The 23436-nt window shown below is 50.8% G+C and overlaps 1 protein-coding gene across 3 annotated transcripts; it reads right to left on the reverse strand.

Annotated features, from left to right (window-relative positions):
* Window positions 1-4593: 4593 nt before the first annotated feature.
* On the reverse strand, window positions 4594-23260 carry LPAR5 (lysophosphatidic acid receptor 5). 3 transcript variants are annotated; one of them, XM_007967363.3, is made up of 3 exons: window positions 22528-23260; window positions 18301-18523; window positions 5698-7138 (listed from the first exon to the last, which is right to left on the reverse strand). In XM_007967363.3, exon 3 carries the CDS (start codon window positions 6920-6922, stop codon window positions 5804-5806), a length of 1119 nt encoding a protein of 372 aa, XP_007965554.1. In that variant the 5' UTR covers window positions 6923-7138; window positions 18301-18523; window positions 22528-23260; the 3' UTR covers window positions 5698-5803. The 3 variants fall into 3 exon arrangements, with proteins under 3 accessions (XP_007965555.1, XP_007965554.1, XP_007965556.1); XM_007967364.3 differs by lacking the exon at window positions 18301-18523 and having other exon boundaries at window positions 4594-7138; XM_007967365.3 differs by lacking the exons at window positions 18301-18523; window positions 22528-23260 and adding an exon at window positions 13425-14208.
* Between the last annotated feature and the right edge of the window lie 176 nt (window positions 23261-23436).

Raw genomic sequence — 23436 nt, forward strand, 5'->3', positions numbered from 1 at the left:
CCTCGCTTCCCCTCCAGCCTCCTCCCTTGCCCTTTCTCCATTGCTTGGTTCTCCAGTCAGCTTCCCCCTGTCTTGCACTTTTCCACCTCCTCCTTGGTCTATGGGATGGACATGGGCCTAGTGGGGAGAGAGTGCCCCCAGAGGGCAACAGGCCAGTCGCTGCCCCTAAAGACTGCCTGCTTGACCTAGCACCGTGGAAACCTGCCCAGCCTGCCTTGTTCACCACCTCCCGTGGTCCTAGTTCTGATGGCTGGCAGAGCTCTGTCTGGGTGAGGATTCATCTGGAGCCCTTCACGTCTTCCTGAAACACTCGCGTTGGGCATTACTGGCAGAGTTTATCAATGGCCTTGCCTCCCCATGCTCATGTTGGAAAGAAGGCGTTCCCACTTATGGGGCCTCTAGAGTACCTTTCAAAGATGGGCTCCTTGACCCTCACAATAGCCGAGTAAGTGGATATGATGAGCCCCATTTCACAGAGAAATGGGAGAAAATAGAGGCTCAGAGAGGTCAAGAAATTTGTTGAAGCCACATTGCCAAGAAGTGAGAGAGTTGAAATTCATGCCCAGATTTGTTTGATTCCAAAGTTCTGGAGCCTTTGGGATTCCCCAAACCCTGAGTGAGAAAATTCACCTTCCAGTACTTTCCATGCTCCTCCGGCAAGGACATGGTGAGAATTACCCCAGCTTGTCCAGGGCCTTCCTGTGTGAGATTAACCTTCCCTTCCCCATTTCTTCCATGGGACCCCAGATGGCAGCCTCGAGGGAATTCCATCTTTAAGATGGTTGAGGACCAAGAAGGAAAAATCTCTGCTGTCCTTTGGTATCCCTTACCTCTGACCTGGCGCTCCTAAATTTCTTTTAATATTAATGATTGTGGCTGGGTGTGGTAGCTCACACCTGTAATCCCAGCACTTTAGGAGGGAGAGGCAGGAGGATCACATGAGGCCAGGAGTTCAAAACCAGCCTGGCCAACATGGTGAAACCCCGTCTCTACTAAAAGTATGAAAATTAGCTGGGCATGGTGGCACATGCCTGTAATCCCAGCTACTCAGGAGGCTAAGGCAGGAGAATCACTTGAACTTGGGAGGTGGAGGTTGCAATGAGCCGAGAGAGCACCAGTGCACTCCAGCATGGATGACAGAGCAAGACCTTGTCTCAAAAAATAAAATAAAATAAAATTAATGGTTGTTACTCTTCCCAGCTACTCTCACCATGTGGAGGGACCATCCTACAGAGGAGACAGACTTTGAGGACGGGCGAACCAAAGAATGGTCCCTGCTCAGTGTAGACAATCAGGAGTGCTGCCTTGGAGATGTAGGGTACATCACAAGCTGGGGGAGGGGAGTCATGGCCAACTGCATGAAGTCTTAAGGCATCTTGCTTGTGTGTGGGCCCTCGATGGGGTGTATTTTAGGGTCCAACACAATTGGAACCTTGAGTGAGCCAGCTCTCAACCCCCCAACCCCTGCAGCCACGTGGTGTTCAATAAACAGGGAGCTGAGACAAACAGAGAGTGAAGGGGTGGGTGTGCTGTAGGGCAAGTGGATTAGGAGCATGGAGGAAGAACTGGGAAGAGGAAGGCCAAGATGATGCAGCAGATTCAAGGCAAGCCAGGCAGTTGAAAGAGGTGGCTATATGAGGAAGGGAGGAGAAGGAAGGAAACCCGGGTGATCTGTAACAGGAAAGAAAGTCCCAGGAAGGAGAGGTGTACTGCAAAAAGCAGGAGTTTGGGAGCCAGATACAGATCCAGCCACTTCCTAGTTGTGTGACCTTAAGACCTCAGATTCTCCAGTGTGTTTCTTCTGTAAAAGGGATGAACATCGTCTCTAACTCAGACTATATTATTTAATATAATAAAGAAGATAATGCATCTTAAACACTAACTTGAAATCTTGGCATACAGAAGAGTATTTTTTAAACCTGCTAAAAGTCCGGGCGCAGTGGCTCACGCCTGTAATCCCAGCACTTCGGGAGACCAAGGTGGGCGGATCACCTGAGATCAGGAGTTCAAGACCAGCCTGGTCAACATGGTGAAACCCTGTCTCTACTAAAAATACAAAAATTAGCCAGGCACGGTGGCAGGCGCTTGTAATCCCAGCCACTTGGGAGGCTGAGGCACGAGAATAGCTGGAACCTGGGAGGCGGAGGTTGCAGTGAACCAAGACCATGCCACTGCACTCCAGTCTGGGCAACAAGAGTGAAACTCCATTTCAAAAACAACAACAACAACAACAACAACAAAAATTGCTAATGCTCATTCCCTTCCATCTAAGATTTTCCCCTTCTCTGTCTTTGGATTTTCCTAGACCTTAAATGGAGCAGCTCCAGGACAGGGGGTGAGGGTTCTGGACTTCATACTGCTCTCTTAGTCTTGGGAACCCTATGAAAATAGCCTAATCTATTCTTGCCTCTCTCTTCTCTTGATGGAAAGCCTTTGGATATCTGAATGGGGGAAAATAGTCCACCAGGGCTTTGACACCAGAGATTTCACATCAGAGACAACGTATTGCCGTCTAGCTCTTCCACAGGCCATGGTCACACTTGTCCTCAGCTTTTTTTTTTTTTTTTTTTTTTTTTTCAGACGGAGTTTTGCTCTTGTTGCCGAGGCTGGAGTGCAATGGCACAATCTCGGCTCACTGCAACCTCCGCCTCCCAGGTTCCAGGCTATTCTCCTGCCTCAGCCTCCCTAGTAGCTGGGATTACAGGCATGTGCCACCATGCCCGACTAATTTTGTATTTTTAGTAGAGACGGGGTTTCTCCATGTTGGTCAGGCTGGTCTTGAACTCCCGACCTCAGGTGATCCGCCCGCCTTGGCCTCCCAAAGTGCTGGGATTACAGGCATGAGCCACCGCACCTGGCCGCCCTCGGCTGTTGTAATGGCTCCCTGACAAGTCTGTCTTTTCCTTAGACTCTCCCCACCAATCATTTTCCTCCAGCTTATTCCACACAGTTTGTCAGTGTGAGCAAAGCCTCACTCAGGAGCCTCCGTGGGTCTCCCATTGCCCACTAAACCAACTGCCAATACCTTACACTGCATTCTTGTGTTTTCTGCCTGGCATTATAGTTTTCGTTTACTTGTTCTATGGTTCCCACTAGATTGTAAACTACTTCACAGCAAGATCTGACTGTTCATTCATTCAACAAATATTTATTGAGCACTTTCTCTGTGCCAGGCACTGTTTTAGATGCTGGGGATCATCAGAGAATCGAAGAAAAATCCACACCCCCACGGAACTTACATTCTACCTAGGCTATAGGACGGGGTGGCGGAGATGATAAACTATAAAAATTAGAATAAATAAATTATATGGTATGTTGGAAAGTGATACCTGCCGTGAGTTGTAATTACTTTGGAACTCACATACCTGCCTATAAAAGTACTCAAGTAATCTTTAAAAATTGTGTTTGATTCTGTTTGAATAGGGCAAAGTGCTAAGATTTTGGACTACGAGGTTTTGTGCTGCCGGTGCTCTCAGGACAGGAAGGGCACAGGTCTTGAACCCTGAAGATGAAGAGAGATGAAGCAGGTGCTAATCACTAGGCCTCTTCCAGAGTGGCTGGAGGTAAGTGCCAGGCTCCAGACTCCAGTCTCCATCCAGATGGAGAAAGGCCCAGATTTCATGGCTATCCCTGACGAATCTGGGTCAGTTCTCTCATTTGGCCACCAGGGGTCATTTTACCCCTGTAAATCACCGTCTGGAGCACTTGGCATAAAGGCACACACAAAAGGCTACCCTGGACTAAAACACACAGACACAAATGGAGAACCCTGACACACACACACACTCTCTCTCTCTCGCTCTCTCTCACACACACAGTGCACGCACACACATATAAAGATACAGTATTGAGACATAGGGTCAGAAATGCTGTAGGATGCACACAGAGGAACAACTCCCTCAGTAATGTCAGGGTCTGAAGATGTCCACAAGTGCCAACTCTGCAGCCCCTCCGAGCCCCCAACTTGGGTAAAGAGGGAAAGAATAGCCGGGCGCGGTGGTTCATGCCTGTAATCCCAGCACTTTGGGAGGCGGGCAGATTCACCTGAGGTCGGGAGCTCAAGACCAGTCTGGCCAACATAGTGAAACCCCATCACTACTAAAAATACAAAAAATTAGCCGGGTTTGGTGGTGTGCACCTGTAATCCCAGTTACTTGGGAGGCTGAGGCAGGAGAATTGCATGAACCCGGGAGGCGAAGGTTGCAGTGAACCGAGATCACGCCATTGCACTCCAGCCCAGGCCACAGTGTTAGACTCCATCTCAAAAAAAAAAAAAAAAAAAAAAAAAAAAAGGAAGGAATAGTAGATGGCCCTTTTCCCTTGCTTCCAGCGTGCTGAGAATGGACAGCCTATTCCCGTCCTTCCATCTCACTCTTAACTTCCCCATAAACTCTTCTCTCCTGGCTATGGCACAGTTCCCTTAGTTCCCTTTTTCCTCCCCCAGAGAAGCCCCATCCCCTCCCCCTGAGCATATGACTAGTTCCACCCCAGTCTCCATCCCTGCCCCAGGGCTGCTGCTCTGATATGCCCAGGGTAGTGTTCCATTGTATGTACTACTCCTAGGGCCGCAGGAAAACCCCAAGACATGAAGACTATCAGAATTGATTAATTTATTTAGCGCTGCCCTCTCCCCACAATAATAGAAAGCACTGTACATAATGCCCTGGGAAGAAGTTAGACATGAACTGTAATACTTCAGGACAAGTGTGGTTCTCAAAGTGTGATCCAGGGACCAACCCTTTGAGGGAGTCCACGAGGTCAAACTATTTTCATAATACTGCTACACAGATATTATTTGTCCCTTTCACTCTCATTCTCTCATAAGTATACTGTAGAGTTTTCCAGAGGTTTCATGAAGTGTGTGTGGTGACATTATTGCTCTCGTGGCTAACAGAATGTGTGCATGTGTATTTATTTTAAAAATGTATTTGCTTTAATTTCTAGTATGGTAAGTATCAAAAGATAAGCAAAGCTGTTTGAGATCCCCAGTTTCCAAGAGTGGCATCTGAGACCAAAAAGCTTGAGAACCAATGCTTTAGTAGAAAGAATTTTCTCCTTACTCTGGACAAAGCAGAGAGAGAGAGAGAATATTAAGGATCTAAAACGGAGGAGGCCTGGAAAAGGGGGAGTGATGGAAGAAAGGATAACCTAAATAGGGTTTGGACTTGGATTTTGGAGAGGAGGAAACTCTAAGCCAGTTTTGCCTTGCCCCAACTGTCCCATGCTGGGTGCCAGGTCTAAATTGTCGCAAGTCACTGTGCGAGAAAGAACCTAGTTCTGTCTATATGGAACTCTTGCATTAGGCCTCAATGGTGAGCAGGGGAAGCCTAGGCCGAAATGAAAGCGGGTGGCATCCATGACAGAAGTCAGCAGATGAACAGGCATCTCAGTAGCATGGTCCACCAAACCTGGGGCTCTTCAGCTCTCAGGCCCCTGTGGCGGTTTAAATCCAGAATGCTCATTTTCTGTTCCATCTAACCAGCTTTTAGCAGTTTAATGCCCCGCCCACCCAAAGGCATTTCGTCCCCTTCTGCGCTCTGCACCGGTGGGCTCTCTGCATCACTTCCCACCACTGGAGACGGGGTCCTCTGCGTGCTCACAGTTTAAAGAAGCCATTTCCAGCAGCAATGCCTTCCTCGGGCCCCCGGCTTCCACACTTTGTACTCTTCTGCGTTGCTAAGCTGGAGTTGCCACCCAAAGACCCAAGTGCCCAGCCCACCTTCTTGTGTGCACACCCTGCAAGCCTCCCAGAACGAGAGGCGTTGGGAGTCGGGCACGGACGGCGCTGTGGCATGGTGCGCGTTCAGAGGGCGGAATCCTGGGGACTCTGTGTGAAGGAAGACAGAGGGTGGGAGTTGGAGGGTCGGAGCAGCCCCTGACTGGCGGCATCCGGCCTGGTGGCGTCCGTGGTGACGGTGGACCTTTCGGATTGCGCGAGCGCCGCCTGCGTCCCGTTGGTGGCCAAGGTCCTGACCCGGTGCGGAGTGCCCAGGCCGCGCAGGGTGTTGCGGAAGCCCTCGGCGCTGAAGTAGTACACTAGCGGGTCCAGCACGCAGTTGGCGCCGGCCAGCAGCACCATCACCATCAGTACCCCGCGCACGCGATCGCGGGCAGGCACGCTGGCCGCCACCAGCTTGCTTCGCTGCAGCCCGTAGACCGCCAGCGTGGCGTTGTAGGGTACGAAGCACAGCAGGAAGATGACGAGGTTGGCCAGCAGGAGGCGCACCGTCTTCAGCCGCCGCTGGCTCCGCGTGGCGTCGGGGCGCCCCAGCGTCCAGAAGACTCGGCCGGACGAGTAGACCACCGCCGCCAGGGGCAGCAAGAAGCCCAGAGCCTCGGCCAGCAGCACGAGGGGCAGCAGCCTGCCCTTCCACAGCTCGTCGCTGAAACTCTCGAAGCATAGGCGCACCTCGAGGTCCCGGTAGCGGCAGCGCGAGGGCCTGTGCACGCGGGCGGCGGGCACGGCAAACACCAGGATGAACGCCCACACGCCCAAGCAGAGCAGCCGCGCCACGCGGGGCCGTCGCAGGTGGCGCAGTCGCAGTGGGTGCACGATGGCAGCGTAGCGGTCCACGTTGATGAGCATCAGGAAGATGCAGCTGCCGTACATGTTCATCTGGAAGATGGCGCCCGCCGTCTGGCACAGGAGGTCGGGGAAGGGCCAGTGGTGCAGTGCGTAGTAGGAGAGACGAAGGGGCAGCGAGAGGGAGAAGAGCAGGTCGCTGGCCGCTAGGTTACACATGTACACGCTCACCACCGAGTGCACGCGCAGCGCGCGCAGAAAGACCCAGAGGGCCAGCGCGTTGAGGGGGAGCCCGGCAGCCAGCACCAAGCTGTAGACCACCAAGTGCAGGCGGTGGGTAGGTCGGTAGTCAGGACACGGGAGAACAGAACTGTTGGTTGAGGAGCTGTTGGCCAACATTGTGCCAAAGCGGGAATGGGAGCTAGGCTGGGGATGCCATGGGGCACACCAGAGTCATGGCATGGCCTTCACCTCCGGGGCTGGGGCCTGGAGGCTGTGCAGACATGGTCCCGAAACAAGCAGAGGGAGGGTATGGGAATGTGGGCTATGGCTGCAGGGACAGATGGCTGCCAAGGGTTGGGTGTGTTTGGTCACAGCTTCGTCAGCAGCAGAGACCTGAAATAGGAAGGCAAGCCAGAAGTTACAGAGAGACAGGGCTGCACACACAAATGTTTAGCTACACTGGCAGGCCTTCTGAATCTTTTCTCAGCCTCAAGTCTGCCGTTGGGCCAGAATAGGTTCCTACAGCAGGACTCTATAGTACAGTGTTGAACGCCCAGGCTTGAAGGCAGGGACTCGGATGCCTAGGTTTAACTCTTGGTTTTGCTAACTTACCTAGTTGTGTGACTTCAGAAAAATTAATCTGGGCTGGGTGCAGTGGCCTACACCTGTAATCCTGGCACTTTGGGAGGCCAAGGCAGATCAATCGCTTGAACCTAGGGGTTGGGGACCAGCCTGGGCAACATGGCAAAACCCCATCTCTACAAAAAAATACAGGGCCAGGTGCAGTGGCTCACACCTGTAATCCCAGCACTTTGAGAGGCCGAGGCGGGTGGATCACCTGAGGTCAGGAGTTTGAGACCAACCTGTCCAATATGGTGAAACCCCCATCTCTACAGTACCAAGATGAGCTGGGTGTGGTGGTGCTCACCTGTAATCCCAGCTACTCGGGAGGCTGAGATAGGAGAATCACTTGAAACTGGGAGGCAGAGGTTGCTGTGAGCTGAGACCGTGCCATTGTACTCCAGCCTGGACAACAGAAGTGAAGCTCTGTCTCAAAAAATAAAAATAGCCACGCTTGGTGGCTCACGTCTGTAATTCCAGCACTTTGGGAGGCCGAGGCAGGTGTACCACCTGAGGTCAGGAGTTCGAGACTAGCCTGGCCAACATGGTGAAACCCTATCTCTACTTAAAAAATACCAAAAATTAGTCTGGTGTAGTGGCGAGCACCTGTAATCCCAGCTACTCAGGAGACTGAGACAGAAGAATTGCTTGAACCCGAGGGGTGGAGGTTGCAGTGAGCCAAGATCGCGCCATTGCACTCCAGCCTGGGCAACAAGAGCGAAACTCCGTCTCAAAAATAAATAAATAAAATTAAAAATAAAATAAATAAAAAATAAAAATAAGGCTGGGCGCAGTGGCTCATACCTGTAATCCCAGCGCTTTGGGAGGCTGAGGTGGGCAGATCACCTGAGGTCAGGAGTTCGAGACCATCCTGGCCAATATGGCGAAATCCTGTCTCTACTAAAAAAAACAAAAATTAGCCGGGTGTGGTGGCAGGCGTCTGTAATCCCTGCTACTTGGGAGGCTGAGGCAGGGACAATCACTTGAACCCAGAAGGCGGAGGTTGCAGTAAGCCGAGATCACACCATTGCACTCTAGCCTAGGTGACAAAGCAAGACTGTCTCAAAAAAAATAAAATAAAAAATATTTAAAAATTAAAAAATTAGCCGGGCATGGTGGCACATGTCCATAGTCCCAGCTACTTGTGAGGCTGAAGTGAGAGAATCACTTGACTCCAGGGAGGTGGAGGATGCAGTGCAGTGAGCGTCAAGCACACCATTGCACGCCGCACGCCGGCGTAGTAGCTCACGCCTGTAATCCAGTACTTTGGGAGACTGAGGCGGGCAGATCACCTGAGGTCAGGAGTTCAAGATTAGCCTGGCGAACACGGCAAAACGCTGTCTATATTAAAAATACAAAAATTAGCCAGATGTGGTGGCATGTGCCTGTAGTCCCAGCTACTCAGGAGACTGAGGCAGGAGAATCACTTAAACCCAGGAGGTGGAGGCTGCAGTGAGCTGACATTGTACCACTGCCCTCGAACCTGGGTGACAAAATAAGACTCTATCTCAAAAAAAAAAAAGAAGAAAGGGGGGGCCGCACAGTAGCTTATGCCTGTGATCTCAGCACTTTGGGAGACTGATGTGGGTCGATTACTTGAGGCCAGGAGTTCAAGACCAACCTGGCCAATATGACAAAATCTTGCCTCTACTAAAAATACGAAGATTAGCCAGGTGTGGTGGCGTGCACTTGTAATCCCAGCTACTCGGGAGGCTAAGGCATGAGAATTGCTTGAATCTGGGAGGCAGAGGTTGCAGTGAGCCAAGATCACGCCACTGCACTCCAGCCTGGATGACACAGTGAGACTCTGTCTCAAAAAATGAGAGAGAGAGAGAGAGAGAGAGAGACAGCAAATTCATGAGGTTGTTTGGAGATTAAGATGATGTGTGTAAAATGCTTAGGTTGCTGTTACTATCTCAAGATCTCTTCCTTCCTTCTTTCCTTGCTTACTGAGCTCATAGAAGGTTCCAGGCATGTTCACAGCAGGGAACAAAACAAAAAGTCTGTGCCCCCACCTCCTTTACATTCCATTGGAGGGAGACAGACAATAAGCACAAATCAATAGGTCATTTTATGGAACACCTCCTAGGACCAGGTGCTAGGCTAGCTCCTCATTATCCAAAGAATAAAGGTCAAACTCCTGAGTATATGGGAGGCTGAGGCAGGAGAATCAGTTGAACCCAGGAGGCGGAGGTTGCAGTGAGCCAAGATCACGCCACTGTACTCCAGCGTGGGTGACAGAGTGAGACTCCATCTCAAACAAGCAAGCAAACAAAACTCCCAAATACAGAACAAAATCCCAGCCTTACTCATCACATCCATCATTGCGCCTATGTGGGCTGGATTTGTGGTCAAAGCAAACTGAGTTCAGCTTAATGGTTTGACTTCTCGGTTTCTTCATCTGTAAAATGGGCATAATAACATAACAGTGCCCTCATAGGCTGATGGCATGCTCGTCTTCACCAGAGCCACATGTGAATAAATTTGACAGCACAGTCTTGCTAGGCAGGGGAAGGCCCTGTGGGCTGAGTTTTGCCAAGTGCTCCCCCCGTAGCTCTAATCCCAGATGAAGCTCTGTGGTAGTGGGGAGACGGTGGTTTGGTAGTGAGTGATCAAAGGGAACCCTAAGCCCAGGGAGCACAGAGGTGAGGTGAGGAAGGGCACCACTGGTGCTGACGAGGCTGCCAGAGGGAAGAACGCAGCAGCTGCAGTCCTCAGGCAAAAACTGACAGACAAAGGATGTGGTCAAGAGATGGAAGAGACAGAGGAAAGGACATAGTCTGAGGGATGCCACCTTCCTCAACGCCGTAACGCCATGGAAGCCACCCCTCCACTTCAGCCCCACGTACCGTCTATTTTGTATATGTATAGTAAAATATACATAACTTAAAATTGGTAAAATTTTTTGTGTGCATGCTCTGTCACCCAGGCTGGAGTGCAATGGCTCACTGCAACCTCTGCCTCCGAGGTTCAAGCAATTATCCTGCCTCTGCCTCCCGAGTAGCTGGGATTACAGGCATGTGCCACAACGCCCAGCTAAATTTTTTTGTATTTTTAGTAGAGATGGGGTTTCACCATGTTGACCAGGCTGGTCTCTTAACTCCTGACCTCAGGTAATCTGCCCACCTCTGCCTCCCAAAGTGGGAGGATTGTTTACAATCATTATAGGTGTGAGCCACTGTGCCAGGCCTATCTTTTTTTTTTTTTTTTTTTTTTTGAGACAGGGTCTTACTATGTTCCCCAGGCTGGTTTTGAACTCTTGGACACTCAGATGATCCTGCCTCAGCCTCCCAAGTAGCTGGGACTTACAGGCATGCACCACTGCACCCAGCTAACATTGATCATTTCTAAGTGTACACTGCAGTGTAAGTACATTGACAGTGTTGTGGCCGGGCGGGGTGCTCACGCCTATAATCCCAGCACTTTGGGAGGCCAAGGCAGGTGGATCACCCAAGGTCAGGAGTTTGAGACCAACCTGGCCAACATGGTGAAACCCATCTCTAGTGAAAATACAAAAATTAGCTGGGCGTGGTGGCATGTGCCTGTAGTCCCAGCTACTTGGGAGGCTGAGGCAGGAAAATTGCTGGAACCTGGGAGGCAGAGGTTGCAGTGAGCCAAGATTGTGCCACTGCACTCCGGCCTGGGAGACAGAGCGAGAGTCCGTCTCAAAAACAACAACAACGAAAAAGACCAAGACAGTGTTGCTTAACCGTCACCACTGTCTGTTTCCAGAAATATAACTTTTTCATCAACCAAGCAACAACTCTGCAGTCATTAAACGGTACTACCCACCGCACCCCACTCAGCTCCTGGTTCCAGTCTACTTTCTGTCTCAATGAATTTGCCTATCTTGGATATCTCATATGAGTGGAATCATACAATATTTGTCCTCTTGGGGTTTTTTTTTTTTTTTTTTTTTTTTTTTTACTTAGCATAATGTTTCCAAGATCCATTCATGTTGTAGTATGTAAAGGAATTTCTTTTTTTTTCCTTTACCTTTTTTTTTTTTGAGACCCAGTTTTGCTCTTGTTGCCCAGGCTAGAGTGCAGTGGTACAATCTCGGCTCACCGCAACCTCTGCCTCCAGGGTTCAAGCAATTCTCCTGCCTCAGCCTCCGAAGTAGCTGGGATTACAGGCATGCGCCACCACGCCTGGCTAATTTTGTATTTTTAGTAGAGACAGGGCCTCTCCCTGTTGGTCAGGCTGGTCTCGAACTCCTGACCTCAGGTGATCCACCTGGCTCGGCCTCCCAAAGTTCTGCGATTACAGACGTGAGCCACCGTGCCTGGCCTGGAATTTCATTTTTATAGCTGGATAATGTATTTTGCTGTATAATATTTTGCTCATCCATTCATCTGTCAGTGAATACTTGGATTCTTTCCACCTTTTGGCTATTGTGAATAATGCCACTGTGAACATGGATGTCTAGATGTCATCTTAGGGAGAGAAGTTGTCTGAGACCCTGAGCAATTATTCCAAGACATCGAGCTTATTCCTTTCAAAAGGAACTGTTTAGGCAGGGCGCGGTGGCTCACGCCTGTAATCCCAGCACTTTGGGAGGCCGAGATGGGCAGATCACGAGGAGATGGAGACCATCCTGGCTAACCCGGTGAAACCCCGTCTCTACTAAAAATACAAAAAATTAACCGGGTGTGGTGGCAGGTGCCTGTAGACCCAGCTACTCGGGAGGCTGAGGCAGGAGAATGGCATGAACCCGGGAGGCGGAGCTTGCAATGAGCCGAGATTGAGCCACTGCACTCCAGCCTGGGCGACAGAGTGAGACTCCGTCTCAAAAAGAAAAAAAAAGGGCCAGGCACGGTGGCTCACGCCTGTAATCCCAGCACTTTGGGAGGCCGAGGCGGGCAGATCACAAGGTCAGGAGATCGAGACCATCCTGGCTAACATGGTGAAACCCCGTCTCTACTAAAAATACAAAAAAAAAAAAAGAGCCAGGCATTGTGACGGGCGCCTGTAGTCCCAGTTACTCAGGAGGCTGAGACAGGAGACTGGCGTTAACCCGGGAGGTGGAGATTGCAGTGAGTCAAGTTTGCACCACTGCACTCCAGCCTGGGTGACAGAGGGAGACTCTGTCTCAATTAAAAAAAAAAAAAAAGGAACTGTTTAAATTGTTGCAAGAAAATAAGTCATAACCTGACTATAACAAGTTTTTTTGGTTGTTGTTTTACTTTTTTTGGTGTTTTTTTTGAGACAGGGTCTCACTCCGTGGTCCAGGCTGGAAAGCAGAGGCTTGATCTCGGTCCACTGCAGTCCTGACCTCCCAGATTCAAGGGATCCTCTTACCTCAGTCTCTGAGTAGTTGGACCTACAGGTGTGTGCCACCATCCCTGGCTAATTTTTAATTTTTTAATAGATGGCCGGGTGCAGTGGCTTATGCCTGTAATCCTTTGGGAAGCTGAGGTGGGTGGATCACTTGAGGTCAGGAGTTCGAAACCAGCCTGACCAACATGGTGAAACCCCATCTCTACTAAAAATACAAAAAATTAGCCAGGCATGGTGGCAGGTGCCTGTAATCCCAGCTCCTCAGGAGAGTGAGTCAGGAGAATCACTTGAACCCAGGAGGCAGAGGTTGCAGTGAGCTGAGATCGTGCCACTGCACTCCAGCCTGGGCTACAGAGCAAGACTCCATCTCAAAAAAAGAAAAAAAAATTTTTTTCATAGAAACGGGGTCTGATTGTGTTGCCCAGACTGGTCTTAAACTCATAGGCTCAAGCAATCCTTATGCCCTGGGGCTCTGAAAGTCCTAGGATTACAGGCATGAGCCACTGTACCGGGCCACAAGTTTTTCTTGTATTTGGTTTTGTTCTCCCTCCAACCACCGCCATCAACAGTTTGAGACTTGTAAGAGATATAGTAAAACAGTTAAAGGGAATAAAGAAATACTTCCTCTGCAAAATACCAATCTCAACAACGAAAATAATACCAAATGGGACTTAAACATGCTGAAAGGCAAGTAAAAGCAGGCTCATTTCTGATACACTGCCCTGGCCCATGCTCCTTTGCTCCATTCACACCAAACTAATACTAATTGTGGACATACCTTAAGTTTTCAGGACTCTGCCTTGGTATGTGGTGTTTTTTCAACTTGGAATGCCCTGCCTCCCGTTCTCCAACTGGCAAGCCTACTATTTTCTCCAGACTCTGCAAAGCCGTCCCTGACCGCCCCGGGCAACACAGGCAGATGTGGTATCCTTACTTGTGCCTCCGCTGCAGTGCGGCGGTTTCTCAGTGCCCTCCCCATGCATGGTAGTCAGCTATTCCTGGTCTGCCCCTCCCATTAGACTGTGAGCTCTTAGAGGGAGGGGCTGTGGACCATGGCTTATTCATCTTTGTGTATTCCCAGCACCTACCTCTGTAAATGTTAAAAATAATAGCTATCATTTACTGATCATCACCATATTGCAGTGTGCATACATAACATCCAACATAGATACATTATTTCACTTCCTCGTTTGTCCAACTGAAATGTATAAAGTGGGTTATTCTAATAATATTTTTAATAACCCACTTCCAAAAGTGGTGGCATAAACTCATGTTTCACACATGCACATAAATACGCCTCCTTGAATCACCTGAAACCAAGAGGTGGAGCTTGCGGTGAACCAAGATCACACCACTGCACTCCATTCTGGGCAACAGGGTGAGACTCCGTCTCAATGAAAATAAATAAATAAACAGGCCGGGCGCGGTGGCTCACGCCTGTAATCCCAGCACTTCGGGAGGGCGAGGCGGGCAGATCATGAGGTCAGGAGTTTGAGACCAGCCTGGCCAACATAGTGAAACCCCATCTCTACTAAAAATACAAATTAGCTGGGCGTGGTGGTGCATGCCTGTAGTCCCAGCTACTTGGGAGGCTGAGGCAGGAGGATTGCTTGAACCCGAGGGGCGGAGGTTGCAGCGAGCAGAGATCATGCCACTGCACTCCAGCTTGAGTGACAAAAGCGAAACTCCATCTCAAAAAAATAAATAAGCCTCCTTACAATTCCCCCTTAAGTGCATACATAAGCACTTAGTTTGCTGTTTTGAGCCCCTCAATCGTTCTATGTGTATTTGCTCTATTTCCCTAACTAGATGGTAAGCTCCTAGGGTGGGAGCGCACCTTGCAGACACATTTCACTCTCTGCATTTAGCAGGCCCTGAGTGACACTTACTGGCTGCTTAATAGGAAATTCAACCTCCCCAACCCATACACCCATCCCGCCCCCAACTTCCCCCGCCCACGCTCTAATTCTGGGATAATAGTTCTTATATCAATTTTGTCCAAATGTATAACTCAGCAAAAGACCACTTCCCTTAAAAGACCTGTTTGGAAACAGCTTGCAATTAAGATTTCAGTAACAGTTTACACTATAATTACAGTATCACTTGATCATTCTTAACCATGACTTGGAGAACCAGTAGATACTTCCAATTAGAAAGCATATACTAGACACTGAATGAGTGGACGGATTATTTTCAAAGAACCTCAAGGCAGCCCTTCTTCCCTTCCCTCCCCCTCCTCTCCCCTCCCCCGCTTCCCTTCCTGAGAGGGAGTTTCACATGCTATGTCACCCGGGCTGCAGCGAACAGGCACAATCTCGGCTCACTGCAACCTCTGCCTCCTGGGTTCAAGTGATTCTCTGCCTCAGCCTCCCGAGTAGCTGGGATTATAGGCGCTCACCACCACGCCTGGCTAATTTCTGATTTTTTTGTTTTTTGTTTTTTTGAGACGGAGTTTCACTTTTGTTGCCCAGACTGGAGTGCAATGGTGCGATCTCGGCTCCCTGCAACCTCCGCCTCCCAGGTTCAAGCGATTCTCCTGCCTCAGCCTCCCTGGTAGCTGGAATTACAGGCACGTGCCACCATGCACGGCTAATTTTGTATTTTTAGTAGAGATGGGGTTTCTCCATTTTGGTGAGGCTGGTCTCAAACTGCTGACCTCAGGTAGTCCACCCACCTCAGCCTCCCAAAGTGCTGGAATTATAGGTGTGAGCCACCACGCCTGGACAATTTCTGTATTTTTAGTAGAGAAGACTGGGTTTCACCGTGTTGGCCAGGCTGGTCTCGAACTCCTGACCTCAGGTGATCCTCCAGCCTCGGCCTCCCAGAGTGCTGGGATTACACTGTGCCTGGCTGATCTCAGGTCTTTTTGTTGAAAAAGTTACAACGTGCTGGGCGCAGTGACTCACGCCTGTAATCCCAGCACTTTGGGAGGTCGAGGCAGGCGGATCACCTGAGGTTAGGAATTCGAGACTAGCCTGGCCAACGTGGTGAAACCTTATCTCTACTAAAAATACAAAAATTAGCCAGGTGTGGTGGCACACGCCTGTAATCGCAGCTACTCGAGTGGCTGAGGTGGGAGAATTGCTTGAGCTCGGGAAATGGAGGTTGCAGTGAGCCAAGATTGTGCCACTGCACTCCAGCCTGGTGGACAGAGCGAAACACTGTCTCAAAAAAATAAAAATAAAAAAAAAAGGCCGAGCGCGGTGGCTCAAGCCTGTAATCCCAGCACTTTGGGAGGCCTAGATGGGCGGATCACGAGGTCAGGAGATTGAGACCATCCTGGCTAACACGGTGAAACCCCGTCTCTACTAAAAAATACAAAAAAACTAGCCGGGCGAGGTGGCGGGCGCCTGTAGTCCCAGCTACTCAGGAGGCTGAAGCAGGAGAATGGCATAAACCCGGGAGGCAGAGCCGAGATCCAGCCACTGCACTCCAGCCTGGGTGACAGAGCGAGACTCCGTCTCAAAAAAAAAAAAAGAAAAAGAAAAAGAAAGGGCCGAGCACGGTGGCTCACACCTGTAATCCCAGCACTTTGGGAGGCCGAGGCAGACGGATCACGAGGTCGGGAGATCGGACCATCCTGGCTTACATGGTGAAACTCCATCTCTACTAAAAATACAAAAAATTAGCCAGGTTTGGTGGCACATGCCTGTAATCCCACCTACTCGGGAGGCTGAGGCAGGAGAATCGCTTGAACCCAGGAGGCAGAGGTTGCAGTGAGCCAAGATTGCGCCACTGCACTCCAGTCTGGGCGGCAGAGTGAGACTCCGTCTCAAAAAAAAAAGAAAAAAAAATTACAATGTTAAATAGACCAAGATACTTAGTTGAGCAGCTACTTAAAGGTAAAGTTAGGCCAAGTGGTGGCTCACGCCTGTAATTTCAGCACTTTGGGAGGCTGAGGTGGGCAGATCACCTGAGGTAAGGCATTCAAGACCAGCCTGGCCAACATGGCAAAACCCCATCTCTACTAAAAATACAAAAATTAGCTGGTTGTGGTGGCGGCACCCGTAATCCCAGCTACTCGGGAGGCTGAGGCAGGAGAATCGCTTGAGCCCAGGAGTTGGAGGTTGTAGTGAGCTGAGATCATGCCACTGCACTCCAACCTGGGCGACAAGAGTGAAACTCTGTCTCAAAAACATAAATCAATAAATATAAAGGTAAAGTTAGGAATGTTTTAGAAGCGAAATGGCGACGCTCTCTTGTTACTCTATTCCAAAGGGGAGAAGTTCTTGGGTTTCTTTTTTTTGGATACAGAGTCTCACTTTGTTTGGAGGCTGGAGTGCAGTAGCACCATCTTGGCTCACTGCAACCTCCACCTCTTAGGTTCAAGCAATTCTCGTGCCTCAGCCACCCGAGTAGCTGGGATCATGGCTCACACCACCACACCTGCCTCACCTTTTGTGTTTTCAGTAGAAACAGGGTTTCATCATGTTGGCCAGGCTAAGCTGGTCTCCTGACCTCAAGTGATCCGCAGACCTCGGCCTCCCAAAGTGCTGGGTGCTGGGATTACAAGCATGAGCCACTGCACCCAGCCCATCTTTTTTTTTTTTTTTTTTTTTGAGACGGAATCTCCCTCCGTCGCCTAGGCTGGAGTACAGTGGTGCAATCTCAGCTCACTGCAACCTTCGCCTCCCCGGTTCAAGCAATTCTCTTGCCTCAGCCTCCTGAGTAGCTGGGACTACAGGCGCATGCCACCATGCCCGGCTAATTTTTGTATTTTTAGTAGATACGGGGTTTCTCCTGACCTCAGGTGATCCACCCGCCTCGGCCTCCCGACGTGCTGAGATTATAGGCATGAACCACCGCACCTGGCCCCAGCCCATCTTGGGTTTCTTTATAAAGGAGCCTGGTTGTCAAAAGCCACCTCTTTCTGACAGTCACACAGAATGGCCCAGGCTGAGCACTGAGAGATGCCAGGCCCCTGGCCTGGTCCTCATCCCACACTCCTGCTTCCCGAGCCCTGCGGCTCCCTTCAGGAGCTGAATAGGCACAGTGCCAGGCCAGATGGCGAAGATGGAAAAAACTGCCAAAAAGGAGGCTAACAGGAAGTGGAAGGAGGGAATCTAGGTGTGGGGGAGGGGCAGCACAGGTCCCTCTCCCCTAATCCTGCCTTGAAGAAGAGGTCAGGCTGTGGGAGAGAAGCAGGAATCAAAGAAATGGCAGCTGCCCCAGAAAAGAAGGAACACCAGGAAGGAGGGACTGGAGGCCCCCGTAGGAGGATCAATCTCTCCTTACTGATGTCAGGTAAGTATACCACTCATTACACATGTGTGTGCACAGACACAGACATACACACACGCTAAGAGATGTGCACACAAGATCCCTAGTAACATAGAAATCAGTGTCTATACAAATCCTGTAATATACATGTATGTGCACAGACAACTGGGCTGGGGAGGAAGAGAAAGAAGGCCCTGCCTTAGGGACAGTATCCTTACACAGACATAGAACCAGGCAGTTCACAAGCACGGGCGATCTCAACCCCAAGGCACTGAGGAGCAAAGAGACCGCGATACAGAGGCCCCGAGACTGCTCCTTCTATATCACCCAACCCAACACCGCTCACACACCAGAGGGTGTGCAGCCACCTTCCTTCTCCCTGTGTCTCTGTCCTTCAGCTTCCCACATACATACCCGGGGCCCAGGTTCCTTACCTCCTCAGGGCTTCTGGGATCTGTCCCATTGCCCTCTGAGCTGGGCTGGGCACTGCTCTTTGCTGAGATAAGCCAGAGGGGCAGGGCTGTTTTCTGCCAGAGGCAGGAAGTGAGAACAGGAGTGTAAAAGTGAGCAGGAGGTGCAGTCATGATCATTCCCTCACTCTCCTCCACACACCCTGTCCTGGTATCCAGCCTCTCTGGCGAACGATGTTGAGGGGGGCTGAAGAGAAAGGACCGGGGGTTGGGAACAATGAGAAGGGCAGGGGGAGGGGAATGCCTCCTCTCTGCCCAGTTCTTCCCCCATGCTCTTCCTGTGTTGCCCACCTCCCCACAAGCACCACATGCCTTGCTCTGTCTTTGCCTCCTCTTTCTTTCTTTCTGGATTTTTTTTTTTTTTTTTTTTTTTTTTTTTTTTTGAGACAGAGTCTCGCACTGTCACCTGAGCTGGAGAGCAGTGGCGCGATCTCAGCTCACTGCAACCTCTGCCTCCTGGATTCACGCGATTCTCCTGCCTCGGCCCCCCCAGAGTAGCTGGGATTACAGGCATGCACCACCACACTCAGCTAATTTTTTGTATTTTTAGTAGAGACGGGGTTTCACTATGTTGGTCAGACTGGTCTCAAACTCCTGACCTTGTGATCTGCCTGCCCCGGCCACCCAAAGTGCTGGGATTACAGGCGTGCGCCACCGCACCTGGCCTGCCTCCTCTTTCAAATAATTCACATCCTGGGTCCCCCGACTCCAGTTCCTAGGGTCAGAGGTCTGAAAAGAAGGTTCTTACATCTCCCCATCCCCCTTGCCCCTGAGGATCAGCTCTGGAATAGGCCCAAGCTCATTTTAGAGTCTCGTGGCCCATCAGTGTCTCAGCCCCAACACAGGAAGTCCCTCTTTAGTACGTGCTCTAACCCATTCGCTGAATTGGCGAAGCCTACTTCCTCTGCTTCTGATTTCAGGCAGCGTTGGGAGGATGCACCCTTTCCCTACAGACAGGCTTCATCGTGAAGACTTAGTATCTCGGAATCCAGGCCCTCCAGACAGACCCCAGCTGTGCTGAGCCTCCAGCAGAAGCTTGGCTCGGTCTAAAGCCTTTGTGAAAAGCTCTGTCCCAGAGCTGTTTTGGGGGCACAAATGAATCCTTTTCTTCTGCTTATCCTGGGCCTGAGGGGCAGGGATGAGATGGAACACTAAATGGAACACGAGGATAAATCCTCATCCTGGAGGTTTAGAGACAATACAAAGTCCCCAGGGTGAGTGGGGAGGCCTCCTTCTGCCCCAGGGGCCACATTTTTCCTCAGAGAGGAGTCTCTGGCACGGTCCCTCGTGTCAGGTCGTGTCTTCCCTCCTCCCTGGCCCAAGTCTGCCTGCTTCTCCAGCCAAAATTCCTGCTCCTGCCTCTCCCCACCCTTCTCTACTGAAGCCTGTCTCTTCCTGCATTTCCAGCATCATCCTCGGCCCTGGCTTCTCCCTCCCTGAGTACTCTGACCTCATCCCTCCTGCCATGTGTCTGGGAAAAGGCAGAAAGTAAAGGTGGTCTACAGCTCAATAATTAGTTTCGCTGATGTGCGGATATCACCTTGCCATTGTGCGTCTCTCTTTACCCTGCTTTCGAGAGCTGGAAAAGCAAGAAAGTCAGTCCCAAGAGAAGCCACGGAGGAGGCAGGCCCAGCCCCCTGACATGTGCCCTGAGGTGGTCTGTGTGCATCTGACCCTTGCTTGTAGCCTGGCAAGTCCTGCTTCCTCAGGGAAATCCACTAGAGCCTGTGGGCCTTGCTGACCTCGCTTGACCTTAGTGTGCACTGGCTTCAGCCCTCACCCCTCTTGCCGGCTCCTTCTCCTGGGTTGGTTTTTTTGTTTTGTTTTGTTTTTTCTGAGATGGAGTCTCACTTGCTGTGTCACCCAGGCTGGAGTACAGTGGTGCAATCTCAGCTCACTGCGACCTCCGCCTCCCAGGTTCAAGCAATTCTCCTGCCTCAGTCTCCCGAGTAGCTGAGACTACAGGCACCTGCCACCACGCCTGGCTAATTTTTGTATTTTTAGTAGAGACGGGTTTTCACTATGTTGGCCAGGCTGGTCTTGAATGCTTGACCTCAGGTGATCCGCCCTCCTCAGCCTCCCAAAGTGTTGGGATTACAGGTATGAACCACTGTGCCCGGCCATTCTCCTGGGCTTTTTTAAACGCCCCTGGGCATAAAAGATTTCTGTCAGTAGGTATGTCCTGGAGTATGCACTGGGGGCAGCAGAGTGGGGAGAGCAGATGGTATCAGACAGATGGAGTTAGGCTCCAGTGCCTCTGAGTAGCCGGGAGGTGAGGCCTACATATACTGCATGCGAGTAAGTTTCTGTCTCACCTCAATCCCTGCCTCCACGTCCCACTAGGTCTGCAACTTTAGCTTTTACCCTAAAAGGAGGATTTCTGCTGGCCTGGGCAACATAGTGGGACCCCATCTCTAAAAAAAATTTTTTTACTACAGGTGCATGCCACCATGCCCAACTAATTTTTGCATTTTCAGTAGAGATGGGGTATTGCACCATGTTGGCTAGGATGGACTCAATCTCTTGACCTCGTGATCCACCCGCCTCAGCCTCCCAAAGTGCTGGAATTACAGGCGTGAGCCACCGTGCCCGGCTCTACAAAAACATGTCAAAAAATTAGCAGAGGCCGGGTGTGTGGCTCGTGCCTGTAATCCCAGCACTTTGGGAGGCAGAGGCGAATGGATTGCTCTAGCGCAGGAGTTCAAGACCAGCCTGGGCAACATGGCGAAACCCTGTCTCTACAAAAAAAAAAAAAAAAAAAAAAAATTACAAAAATTAGCTGGTCATGGTGGCTCAAGCCTGTATGTCCAGCTACTCTGGAGGCTGAGGCAGGATAATAGCTTGAACCCAGGAGGTGGAGTTTGCAGTGAGTCTAGATCGTGCCACTGCACTCCAGCCTGCATGACAGAGCAAGACTCCATCTCAAAAAAAAAAAAACAAATTAACCGGGCATGGTGGTGCCTGCTTGTAGTCCCACGTACTCAGGAGGCTGAAGTGGGAGGATTGGTTGAACCCAGGAGTTTGAGGCTGCAGTGAGCCATGTTCAAGACCCTGCACTCCAGCCTGGGCAACAGAATGAGATCCTGTCTTAAAAAAAAAAATGGCTGGGGGCGGTGGCTCATGCCTGTAATCCCAGCACTTTAGGAGGCCGAGGCAGGTGGATCACGAGGTCAGGATTTCAAGACCAGCCTGGCCAAGATGGTAAAACCCTGTCTCTATGAAAAATGCAAAAATTAGCCAGGCTTGGTGGTGCATGCCTGTAATCCCAGCTACTCGGGAGGCTGAGGCAGAGAATTGCTTGAACCCAGGAGGCAGAAGTTGTAGTGAGCCGAGATTGCACCACTACACTCCAGCCTGGGTGACAAAGGGAAACTGTGTCTTAAAATAAAATTTAAAAAAAAGGAGAAAAAGAACAAAAGTAGTAGTTCTGGAGATCCAATCTGGTGGAGGTCCCCGTCTTGTCATGGGAGCCCCACAACCACGGGTAACAGGTAGGCCCCATCCTCACGGTGTGATGCAAAGGTATCATAAAGCCCTGCTGACCTCCAAATACGTCCCCCACCCCCAAAATTCCATCCCCTCAAGCCACAGTCTATCAGAGCCATAGGGACATCGAAGATCATCAGTCTAATCCCCTTATATAGATGCAGCTTTTGGGTTAAGGCAGCACTTCCTGAAGACCCCATGCAGTGCACCTGGGCTAGCTGGGAAGGAGAACACTGAGAACACGTCTGTGCCAGTCAACCCATTAACAAGTTTGATTAGATCAGCCCATTGGCATCTGCCTGGCCCTGGGGGATGAGTGGTGTAGGGATTGAGGTTTAACTGGAAGTGGAAAAAGGGTGTAAACAGACCCCAGAGGGTCCTCCCTGAGAAGCCCAGGGCTCAGTACCACAGTGGGGGCCTAAGGGGGGAGGGGGAGGACACAGCCTCTGCGAGATGGCCCAGAGTGGGGTCTTCAAGTGTCAAAAAGGGGCACCCCCGGGGTGTAGCAGGCATGTTAGCTGTTTGTCCAGCTCCATCTGAAAAGATCTATTTGAGGCAACTCCTTTCGGCTTTTTACTCTGTTCAGAAGGGTTTTCCAGGGCCATGCCCACCCTCATCTCTGTCCCCCACCCAAGTCCCCCATTTCTCCAGGGGGATGCTTCCCCTTGTGCTCCCTGTGCAGTTCAATTCGTGACACCCCCATACCTGTGCTCCGTGTTGCTCTGCGCTGCCCCAAGCTGGATTCCGCTGTGTGCTCTGGGCTGGGCTGGGCTGGTAGGACCTGCTCTCCGGGTGGGAGGGGCACACCCACCTCAGCAGATCTCAGCACATCCCTCCCAGCTCAGTGCACTCACCCAACCCCACATGGGCCAAGGACAGAGTGAAGAGGAATTGCCCTCAGAGGCCTTCCCAGACTGGCCAGAGAAAAAACCCCAGCAGCTAAGGATACTTAATCCAGCCCCGACTCTTGCTGACTGGGAACTGCCCCCACCCATCGTTCAGATATTCCTGCTGTGTCTGGGAACTCTTCCTGGCACACCCACCGTCGGATGCCAGATGACTAACCCACCAGCCTCTCGCTGTCCTCACCAGTTCCCCCTGGGTGTCTCTCTTCCTTTCCTGGGTCTGCCAGGTGGTTTAGCCCATGCCACTCGTGGCTTGTGCCCCACCCTGCCCGGGGCCCTCTGCATGACAGTGCTCTGCTAGGTCCTGCTTCCCACTGAGAACACTTGGCTCCTGCATCGAGCAGTCACTAGGCGGGATGGTTCCTCTTTGCTTAGGTCTCTTTCCCCTCAGCCCCTTGTCTTGTGTCCTTGGGACAGGGGACACAGAGACAAGGGGCCCTGTAGGCACGGGGCTGGGCATGTTGTCTATGCTCACTAAACAGAAACAAGTTCAAGTGTTTTGGTGGCAGGCGGAAAAGGGATTGTAGTGAAGTGAGTTTGGGCAGCTATAGGTTAAACACGTTTCTCTGTTACTGAGCTCTAGAGGGCCTTTGACATGCTGTGAAATGACAGGCCTCGTGTTGACAATGGAAACTGGGTGAAGGGTACAAGAGGGTGCATTATACTTTTCTATTTTTGTGCATGTTTGAACTCTCATAGTAAGTGAGCT

The sequence above is a fragment of the Chlorocebus sabaeus genome, chromosome 11 (assembly GCF_047675955.1).
Source record: "Chlorocebus sabaeus isolate Y175 chromosome 11, mChlSab1.0.hap1, whole genome shotgun sequence".
In the NCBI taxonomy this organism is placed as follows: domain Eukaryota; kingdom Metazoa; phylum Chordata; class Mammalia; order Primates; family Cercopithecidae; genus Chlorocebus; species Chlorocebus sabaeus.